This window comes from Dermochelys coriacea, chromosome 5, assembly GCF_009764565.3.
Source record: "Dermochelys coriacea isolate rDerCor1 chromosome 5, rDerCor1.pri.v4, whole genome shotgun sequence".
Classification (NCBI taxonomy): Eukaryota; Metazoa; Chordata; order Testudines; family Dermochelyidae; genus Dermochelys; species Dermochelys coriacea.
In genome coordinates this window covers 2,775,140-2,785,694 of record NC_050072.1, presented here as the reverse complement: position 1 = coordinate 2,785,694, position 10,555 = coordinate 2,775,140, and the positions used below count along the sequence as shown (strand labels likewise).

At 58.0% G+C, this 10,555-nt stretch overlaps 1 protein-coding gene across 1 annotated transcript; it reads right to left on the bottom strand.

Moving 5' to 3' along the window:
* Positions 1-1,207: 1,207 nt before the first annotated feature.
* LOC119855700 (C-C motif chemokine 19-like) lies at positions 1,208-9,265 on the bottom strand. The gene is made up of 4 exons (XM_038402294.2): positions 9,116-9,265; positions 6,007-6,130; positions 4,410-4,506; positions 1,208-2,282 (listed from the first exon to the last, which is right to left on the bottom strand). The coding sequence occupies exons 1-4, from the start codon at positions 9,180-9,182 to the stop codon at positions 2,262-2,264; spliced, it is 309 nt and encodes a 102-aa protein (XP_038258222.1). The 5' UTR covers positions 9,183-9,265; the 3' UTR covers positions 1,208-2,261.
* Between the last annotated feature and the right edge of the window lie 1,290 nt (positions 9,266-10,555).

The following is a 10,555-nucleotide window of genomic DNA, read 5'->3' as shown; positions in this document are numbered from 1 at the left end:
CCAAGACCCCCTCCCCCTCAAACACAAGCGGGAATGTCTGTACATTTCAGGTTTTTTTATTTTAAAAAATCATTTTGACCCCAGCCAACAAAGGGAAAGCGAGTGAGCGAGAGCGAGTGAAAGAGCAAATTCCCTTGTAATTTATCACAGCAAACAGATCCCGTGGCAATGACTTAGAGCTTGCTGATGTCAGTGTTGTTCCCACACGGCCTGAGGCATCTAGACACAGGCCAAGATCAGTCTGATTCAGAAAAGCAGAGAAGCACTGGGGGTCCCAGAGTCTCTGATGGGAAGGAGAAACCCGTTTCTGCCAGGGAATGCCCAGCCATGGCGGGCTGCCAAGCTGTCATTCACTCACTGCTCTTTTACCCATGAGCGTTGGTCCAGGGAAAGGGCCTGACCCCCGTTTACACTGGAGATGGGTCTGAACCTTTGCCATGGAGGTGCCCAAAGGGATGGCCCGTAACAGCCATGCAGGCTAGGCAAGGTGAGGCCCGTCCTTCTCCCTTCATGCTGTCTCAGTCTCCTCTTCTCCTGGCTGACCCAGGCCTTATCTCACGCTGCTTCCGGTACCTGGGCTGACTGATCCGGACACGATATAACACTGCTTTCCTCTTTCCATACCTTCTGCCAAACACGTGGCTCCTGCCAATCTCAGCTCCCGAGCTGACCTAAGCTCCAGGGACTGGTCCCACTTCCCAGTTGATTGATGCATTTATTGTTAATTAAAAACTGGAGCAAGGCCGCAGCCCAAGTAAAAACACGCTTCTCGCCTGGCTTTTCGCCACTCTCCATCTCCTCTCCTCACCCTTTGGGTCTGGACAGCTCAGCTCTGCGCAGCTCAGGGAAGGAAAATCCCTGGTGGTTTCAAAGGAACGGAATGGACCCCCCGCAAGCCAGCCCGATGCATCGCCGAGGGCCAGCGCTGCCATGCGTTAGCCACCATGCTCTCACCGCCCGGAAGTGGCTCTGCAAAAATACCCACCCGGGGTTCCCCACAGTGACTCACTTGGTGCTGCCCTGGCTGCTTGGTACAGAATCATTCGCGGAAGAACAGACTAAAGGTCGCAGACAAGATTCTCCTTTATGCCAGGGCCCATGGACACAGGCCTTCACGGGGCCAGGAATTACCCAGGTTGTCCAGCTTATGCTCAAATAAATTTGTTAGTCTCTAAGGTGCCACAAGTCCTCCTTTTCTTTTCAGAGAACCCAGGTGGCTCTTCCCTAATCCCGGCCAGTGGAGGATGCTACCGGTGGGATTGGACGGCCCGTATGTGTGCCCACAGCGAAAGCTGCTAGTCTGTCCCACTTCCTTTTCTGCCCACTTCCCTGGCCCTCCCCCATGCGCCTGGCAGGCTGTTGCTCGGGTCAGGCGGCACAGGGCAGGCTGGTCGGCGTGGGGGTTGGCAAAAAGAAAAACAAGCTTTGTGCCCAAATTTGCCAAAATTCAGAGGGGATTGCAGGGAATGCAGGGCTGGAGAACGGGGCCAGATTGGCAGGCCAGGAGACCCAGGACAGCGCAGGTAGTAGCTGGACTTGGCTCCCCCACACGGTCCCTTCCCCGTGCGACTGCACCTGCCCTGCTGGGACCCGTCTAGGCTGACAAATGGGTTCAGTCTCATTGGCCCACTCAGTCCATGGTCTGCTGCCCACAAGGGGGCCATTCAGTGCCAGTTGTGGTTTCTGTAATACGGGCACCTGCCCACTAGGGGCTGAGCTGAGACCCACCAAACTCATCTCACATCATGGCCACAGCACAGCCAGCCAGGCTGTACCAGCCATCAGTCATCTCCTGCCACGGCTGAGTTGAAGCCACTGAGTGCAGAGACCTCCCTGATTCCCGGGGGTGCCACAAGGGACCCCCCCAGGAGCCATGGAGGTGCCCAGCTCAGTGTGAGAGCGCCTCAGTCTGGAACGGATTACGCTCAGAGCAGTGCCAGCCGGCACGCCCTGTGTCGTTCGCAGCTGGCAGACCTGGGGCGCTCCCCCAGCCCAGTCCCCAGCTAAGCAGCACTCAGCTTGACAAATCACAGAAGCCAAGGGAGACTCCCCAGGGAAGAGCAGAGAGCAGAGAGCAGGAAGTGGAGATCTCCAAGGGGGTGCAGTATGGTCACACCGGATTCAGTCCCAAAGGAGCTGTAAGCTGCTTGCCCTGCAGCCGGACACGCTGAAAGGGGAATGCAGCATTCGCAGGTGTCACGATTCTCTCTCAGCCCCTTTCCCATCGCCGGGCAGTGGGCCAGCCGCTGGCTTCTCCGGGTCTACGTACTCCAGAGGTTGTTCTAGGGAATTAGAGAAGGAAAGGTTGATGCTGGTAAACCAGGTGCCTGTTCTTGCCGAGCTCTAGGTGTCAGGTGAGCACTGACAAACTCACAGCGGGAAACCAAACCAGCTCAGCTGTATGTTAGTTTGGCTCAAAATAGGCATTAGTCTGATACGACTGTACTTCGTGTTTGGACTCTGTGGAATGCTTGTAAATTGCTCCCTGCACTAATCTCGCGTGGCACGGCTGCATGCCAGGCTGTAAGGACAGAGGCCAGTATGCTTTGTAACTTTGCAAATGTTTGCACTGAACTTGGGAACCCAGACCCACGAATGGTCCCTCCTGCCCACCCTGCTGCCCACTCATAGGAGGCCTATCAAGATTCAACAGGACATTAAGGAACATCACAATACAAAGGGCTGATGACTGGCCTATGTTGCAGTACAAGGGAACTTGGCTCAGGGACTGGAAGGCTAAAGATAAAACAGGGTCACAAGAAAATTTGTTATCTCTTTGGTATCTGAACTCTCCCAGGGCTGGAGACACTCAACTAAGGCAGAGATCCCCCAGAGTTACCCCTGGCTCTGCCCGGAAAGACATTTTATATTGGCAGATTACTACATCTCTGTCATCTTGAGCAACCGTAGCTGGTAACTCATTTGTGTGTATATGTTTGCTTGCTTTCCCCTGTAGATAACTCTCCTGTTTCCTTTTTCCTAGTTAATAACCCTTTAGTTAGCTGATTACAGGACTGGCTACCGGTGCTGCCTTTGGTGTGAGATCTGAGATACAAACTGATCTGAGATATGTGACTGGCCCCTTAGGACTGAGAATAACCTGAATATTTGGGGATCTTTGGGGTAAGTGACCATGTCTCACTAAGGCCGGCTTGCCTGGGTGGCAGGATAGACTGGATTGTCTGTGACTCCATGGTGAGACCCTTACAGTGATCCAGGAGTTCACATTTGTTACTGGGTAGGTGAAATCTAATCATCGAACGGCATAAAGGGAGCCACCACCACCTTCCCAGCAAGCAGCTGCTACCAGGCTGGGCTCTGCTTCCCAGAGTACTGCTACCTCCCCATGTGTGTCAGGAGCCGGGTTAGAACCCGGCCCCTCCCGGGGCATAGCAGAGACCCCCAGCACTGAGCTAATAAGGCAACTCCAGCAGCTGCTAGGCATCATCAACTGGTTTCCTCTAAATGCATCGGATGAAGTGAGCTGTAGCTCACGAAAGCTTATGCTCAAATAAATTTGTTAGTCTCTAAGGTGCCACAAGTCCTCCTTTTTTTTTGGTTTCGTCTAGTACACCAGCCCAGAAGTGGGCTGCACAGCTGCTTTGCCCATGGATTTTCTCCGGTGCTACGGAGGTCCTGCTCTTACCCTCACTCGGCATGGCCAGGAGAGGAAGAGGGACTGTATGTCCTCCTCTTGGGGCACAGGCGGCTTTAGGGTTTCCCCAGCTTATGCAGGAATGATCCTCCAGAGACTGACCATGCAGCTAGTGCCAGGGGGAGAGGCATGCAGTGCAGTGGTGAGACCAGGCACAGCCCTTGCCCCTCACACCCGCAGCTCGGAGCTCCTTCCCGCCGGTCTTTCTTCCCCGTTCCCACACCCAGGGAGGGGATGGAGACTAGATAGTCTGGTCCAGCATGGCCAGAGGCAGGTGCCTCCATTAGAGAGACCAATGGGCTGACCTGACATGGAGTGGTGAGGTGGGGTACGGGACTCCAGTGACCAATAGGCTCACCTGGCGCGGAGGGCGGGGTACGGGACTCCAGTGAGCTATGGGCTGACCTGGCGCGGAGGGCAGAGTACGGGACTCCAGTGACCTATGGGCTGACCTGGCGCGGAGGGCGGGGTACGGGACTCCAGTGACCTATGGGCTGCCTTGGTAAGAGTTCCAGACTAGAGGGACCAGTAGGTGGTGAGTGGCTGGCATCTGAACGGGGTGACTCGCGCGTGCTCCGGCGAGGCAGGAGCAGGGCCCCGCAGTGGACGGGCCAGTGGTCTGACCCAGCATGGGGAGGTGAGCAGCTGGGATCCATGCTGGGCATCCTGTGCCCAGCATGGAGGGGGCAAAGCCTCACCAGTGTCTGCCCAGCCCTGACTAGCTGGTGCCTCTGCAGCTGGCCAGTGCCCTTACCTTGGTCTGGTACACACTATCCAGCCTCTCGGTCAGCCGCCGCACCCAGTGGGCATGGGGAGGGGCGCAGAGCAGCTTGCCCCTCACGGTGATAAACCTAACACACAACACAGAAACAGACGGGGACAGCTGAACCGGAGGCTCTGAGCCAATCAAAGCAAGCTGCCTCTGTAGCAACCCTCCTCCCTGCGACGCTCCCCACTCGTGCCGCTGGGCAGAGCCGCGTAGGGGCTGTGGCGAGGTCAGGAGCAGAAATGGCGACAGCCCCCAGCAGAGGCTGTCGCTATGATGTCCCTGCCCTGGCTAACCTGAGCACCTGCTCAGGATCCTGCAGGAGGCAGCCTGTTCTCCTGGGACCCCAGCCCCATTTCAGCCTCACGCTGGCAGAATTTGTCGGAACCAAGGCTCCCAGCTGTCCGAGGCTCCCCCCGGCTGACTCCAGCTGGCAATCCAGAGCCCCCCGCGCTGGGAAGTGATAGCAGTAGCATAAGAGGAACTGAAATCCGGCTTGGGCCCACTGGCTGGGGAGTCACTGGGGTGGCCCCAGGCTGGCTCTGACCCATCGCGTTAAGCTCTTGTGATGCTCGTCGTGATGGACATGCACTGCGTGGCACCGGTCATGTGCAGTAGGAAGCCGAACTCTCCCCAGCTGCGGAGCGACTATGGCTCAGGCCTGGGGCAGGGCGCCATCTGGGCATGACGGGCGTTTCCTAAGGACAGGCACTGGGGTGAGCTGCCTAGGCCACGCTCCAGCAGCGGACTGTGCTCCCAGCTGCCTGCACAGCAGCGAGTCACCCTGGCTGAGTGTGAAAGGAGTCTGCGAAGCCTCTGGTTTGTCTGGCTGCCCTCCAAATCCCTTTGTTCACAGCAGCGATCTGACCCCCCCCACACACACACACACTCCCAGCGCTGAGAGCAATGGCCTGGGGCCAGGCTGACAGGTGGTGGACGTTACACCTCGGTAAGCAACGGGAGGGAGGCTAGCCTGGTGTGCGTTGCACAGTGGGAGGCCAGAACAAGATGTAAATGACACCTCCTGGCCTCCTCTGGATCCATTAAGCAACGTGCCCTGCTTCCGCCTGGCATAGGGACGGGCCAAAGCTCCTTCCTGGCATGCATAAGCATCTACCTGTTGGTGGAAGCCCAGCAGGGCCCGGGACCCGCACTGAGCACTCTCCAGGGATAGACAGCGAGAATGGTCTGTGCTTAAAGCAAGGGCCTGCCTATCAGGAGACCTGCATTCCATTGCTAGCCCTGCCACAGCATCGCTGGGTCCCTGTGGGCACATCACCACCTGGGCCTCAGTTTCCCTGTTTGCAGGCTGGAGAGGGTCGGCTTTCCCTGCTGCACGTGGGGCCGTGAGATCCTGGGAGCGGAAGGGCTGTCGAAGGGGAGGTTCTCTTCTACTCAGCGCCCAGCCCCATGGTATCTGATCTGCAGTTTTCTCTCCCATTCTTTGTCCCCATATCCCAAACCAGCCAGACTTCCCTCATGCCCTCCAGCTTCATCCATGTATCCCCTTCACTCTGCGCCCCCTCCCGGCGTTCCCCAGAGCTCGGCACCCCACGGAGCAGTGAGGCCCTGCCACGGTACTCACACCACGGCATGGATGGGACAGCCGTCGTGGATCCGCTGCACCTCGTAGTCCAGCACGATTTTGCGGGGGATGGGGACTTGGCTCGTCCTCAGGCAGCAGTCCAGGGCAACGTTGCTGCCGGACACTGGAAGAGAAAAGTGATGGGAGCGATGGGCAAAGGGGAGGCGGGAGGGTGCAGCCGCTGGGGCAGAGAGCAGGGGGCAGCTGGGTCCCAGCAAGAGTCCGACAACCTGAAGCTGTCTCGTCTCTGAGGCAAACCGGTGCCGTTCTTGCAGAACGTCGACACGAGAGATGGAAAAGCCCCGAGGTGGCAGCTCATCTGTCCCCCTGGTCAGTCAGGGCTTCCCTCCAGTCTGGGTCTGAACGCCTCTGCGCTGGGCCTCTCTGGGAACCCCCTCGCCCAAGGATCTGGCTGCTAATGGGCACTCTCTGCCCTAACCCGGCCCCCCCCCGGGCATCTCGAACCCTTGAGAAACATGGACATCCCTGAGCCCCTGGGAGCTGCACGGCACAAGGGCTGACCCCCCTGGAGAGACAGGGAGTGACGGTACAAGCCTACCTTCCAAGGGCATTTGCACAGTCTGTGGGAGAGCCGGGATTTGCCCTAGCTCTCCTGGCTCCCAGCCGAGTGCACTGGATGCAGCACCTTGCTCGTGCCCCGTGGAGAGCTAGCCGGGGATTGCAGGTCAGCACGGAGACGTCTCCGGAGACTCCACAGCACGCTCCTGGGAGCTAGTGCCACGGAGCAATGACCACCCCTGCACTGCTCTGCTGGGTGCAGCTCGGGGCACCCGTCTGCCATGGGCAGGCTGCCCTACATGAGGCTAGTCATCATGACCGGGAGTCGGGGGGAGGGGGGGCACAGGACAGGAACAGGGACAAGGCCTGCTCACTTCTCTAGCGTGTCGAGCTTCCCCCTCCGCTGAAGGATCCCAAAGCACTTGTCAAACATTAACTAACTGAATCTCCAAGCGCGCCAGCAGCTGACTTGGTTCTACCCACCGCAGCTGTTTAATAGAGGGGAAACTGAGGCACCATGCAGCAATGTGACTTGCCCCGATTCACACAGCAAGCCTGTGCCAGAGCCAGGACTGGAGCCTCGGGCCAGATTCTCCCCCCTCAGGAACTCCTTCCTAGGGTCCTTAATCTGCACCTAGGAGTCCTGCTCCTTGGCCCTTTGTTCTAACACCAAGGATGACGTCTGCTCTTAGCTCACGCCGTACCAGGCTAACCTGGAGAGAAGTGTCCCAGAGATATAAAGGGCAGCTGGCGTTTCCCGCTGTGAACCCTCACCCTTATTCCACCCAGTGGACGCAGCTGAGAGATGGGGAGTGCTCAGGAGCTCCCCACTCTGCTGTGCAGATGCACGGATCTCACTCCCACCCTCTGGCTGCCTGGCCCCTCGCAAAGTTCCTCTTGGCTCTTCCCTTAGTTCCTCTAGAAGCCCTCCTTATTCAGCTTGGGTTGGCTCCCTGCTGACTGGAAACGCAGGCATGAGTTGTATGGGGGCCTGTCCTGGGCTTTCTGTGACCTTCGCCTCCTTGTGCCAGAATGAACACAAACAGCAGACAGCCAAATGCTATTAGCAACTGTCTCCAACAGCCAGAGATGGGGCACGAGACGTGGAGGGCTCTGAGTTACTGCAGAGAATTCTTTCCAAGGGGTCTGGCCGTTGGGTCTCACCCCCATGCCCAGGGTCTAACTGGTCATCAGATTTGGGGTCAGGGATGAATTTTCCTCCAGGTCAGATTGGCAGGGACTCTGGGGGGTTTTCACCTTCCTCTGCAGTGTGGGGCATGGGTCACTTGCTGGTTTGAACTATTGTCAATGGTGGATTCTCTGTCCCTTGAAGTTTTTAAATCAAGATTTGAAGACGTCAGTAACAGCCAGAAGTTCGGGGTCTGTTACAGGAGGGCGTGGGTGAGGTTCTGTGGCCTGCGATGTGCAGGAGGTCAGATCAGATGGTCCCTTCTGACCTTAACGTCTCTGAGGATGGAAAGTCCCAGGAAGAGGGTGGTGATATATTTTATTCAAACAACTTCTGGTGGTGAGAGAGCCAAGAGACCCGGCTACAGCTACCCTGCGCACAGGTCCCAGGAATCAGAACTTCCCACACCCCAATGCTTTCTGCCTGTCACAGAGGAAACCTCTCCTCCTCTCTCACACCCCTTCCACACATATCCTTGCTCACGCAGACTCATGCGCACAACGTACAGCATGAGCACAGGCATCCAGGGCTCGATCCTCCCCCTGCCTTGTGCCATCAGTGACATTAAACACTGCCAGCCTATCACAGACTTACGGTCTGGCCCTGGGCAAGTCGCGTCATTGCTCTGTGCCTCAGTTTCCCCTCTGCACAAGGGGAGTAATGACAGCAGCCTCTTAGGTGTGATGAGGATCTGCTCATTAATGACCCAGGGAAGGGGCTCTGAAGGTGCAAACCCTTATCTGTTCAGCCCTGCAGCTCAGCATTTCACTGCGCCAGGCACCTGGGGGGGCAGCGCCATCCCTTCCTTTGCAACTAGCACATGCGTCATTTGTACACAGGACTATTGCTATCCTGTGCAGCAAGGGGGTCGTTTGCCCCAAGTCCCCAACCCCGAGAGATTTCAGAATAAACTGGACGCAGCGCTACAAACTGAAGTGCAGGGCACAATCACACACGGGGAGAGGGACTAGCCAACACTTAGAGGGGGCCGTCTACTACCCCAACGGGCCAGTCTGTGAATGCTGGAAGGCTGCAGTGACATACAGCAGCAGAGGCCAGAGGAAGAGTGGCCCAGTGGTTAGGACAGCTAGCCTGGTGCTTAGGAGAATTGGGTGTGATTCCACGCGAGACTTAGGGCAAGGTTGACTCCCCTTGCACTGAAGTTCCCCCTCTCTGCAGGGGCTAATAGCATCTCCAACTCCCGGGGTGCGGTGGGGATAAATATACTGAAGATCGTGGTGCTCAGGTACCCCGGCAGCGGATCTGTTGATACCTTAGCTGGAAAGTCGGCAGGCATCCAAAGCCCAAATTTACTAATCCAGATTGAACCTGTCAGATTTCTTCTAAAAGAGCCCAGGATGCAAGAGAGCAGAACCCGGGCGGGGGAGTTGTCCATCTTACCTGGCAGGAAGGTCCACAGGGAGAGGACCATCAGACCGAAGAAAGCCACTCTCCTAGCCAGCTCCATGCTCAGGTGGGCAGGCTGGGAGCCAAGGAATAGCCTGCCGGATGGAGTCTGGAGGGCGCTCTCAGCACGGTAGCCTGCAGCTCTCTGAATGCTGCTGCTCCAGCTCTCTATTTATCGTGCAGCATCTTCGCTCTCACTTTCACTTCTGTGGGGGGAGGGGGGAAGCACTGACTCATAAGGGTAGGTTCAATTTTCCCAATCCCTTTGTTTGCTTTTAGCCTGTGCTCCTGGCTTGGCAGCCTGGGATGACTTGACTGGCTCGTGGATAGCAAGAGACGGGCCAAACCACGGTGCTGCTGGCTAAAACCTCGTGGATTGGTGAAGGGGTTTTGCAGAAACAGCTAGGGCTAGCTGGGGTTCAGGCCCCCATTTCATCTGAAGCTGCCAAATTTCTGGAGCAGGCTGGAGACAAGGGGTGGCTATGGAGCCAGGGCTAAGCTGAAGGACCAATGACATCTAGGCTCAGCCGGGGGGGAGGGGGCGTGGGTCTTTGTCCTGCCCTGGAAACCCCCAAAGCACCTGGGACTCTTACCATAAACGTCAACCAACCCAAACTGCATTGCAAGACGCCAGCCTCAACACATGGCCAAGCCAGCCCAGAGGGGCTTGGGTCCTGCAGGAGGTGGGCTGGGTCAGCTGCCCAGGGAAGCCCCCTGGGCTGGGGTCCAGCTTGGTTCAGCAGGGCTGTGCTCGCAGGGGCTCCAACGTCTTCACTAATGGTTCTCCCCACCCCACTCCTCAGCCTGCCGTGGGCCCTGCCCTTTGCTCTGGTCAGATGCTGCCCGGGGCCAGGGTGTGCTGCAGAGCGAAGCATTCACCCCGAGGAACCTCCTTCCCTTGGCCTGTCTGCTCCCTGCTGGGCCCTCGAGAGAAGGGAGCAAAACCAAGGAAGAAGCCCAATAAAGCCAGAGGGGGAACTCGGCAGCGTAGAAATCCCGGGGGGGAAGCGCCGGTGGTTGAGACCCTCTCCCTCGGCCAGGGCAGGCCTGTCTCCTAGGGAACGCTCCCCAGTGCAGCCTCCATCCAGCGCCCTGTGGGGTCTGTGCTCGTGCGCCAGAGGGTCCGATTGCAGGACCAGGGTCTCCCCTCGAACGCCTGTTTCCCAGCCCTTCCCCTGGGGGGCTGGCCCCTCATGGCTCTGTGTGAGGACGCTTATCGCCGGCGCCAGTGGCGCCCACAGCTGGAGGCAGGAATCCAGGAACAGGCCTGCCAGAGCCACCCAGCCTCCCTGTGCCCTGCCCTGGGGTGCCAGGCCACTGCCTGGGTCGAGGGAGCGGGACCCAGCCGGTTGGGGAGCTCGGCCTAGCCGAGATCCCAGCCGCACACAAGCTGGGCCTGCGGAAACGCAGTGCCCGCTGAACAGGAGAGCCATC

Excerpts from the sequence above, each read along its gene's own strand:
- LOC119855700 (XM_038402294.2), bottom strand. The coding sequence starts at position 9,182 with ATGGAGCTGGCTAGGAGAGTGGCTTTCTTCGGTCTGATGGTCCTCTCC. Across the intron at positions 6,131-9,115 it reads CCTGTGGACCTTCCTGCCAG|TGTCCGGCAGCAACGTTGCC; the intron begins GTAAGATGGACA and ends TTTCTCTTCCAG. Across the intron at positions 2,283-4,409 it reads ATAGTGTGTACCAGACCAAG|AACAACCTCTGGAGTACGTA; the intron begins GTAAGGGCACTG and ends CTAATTCCCTAG.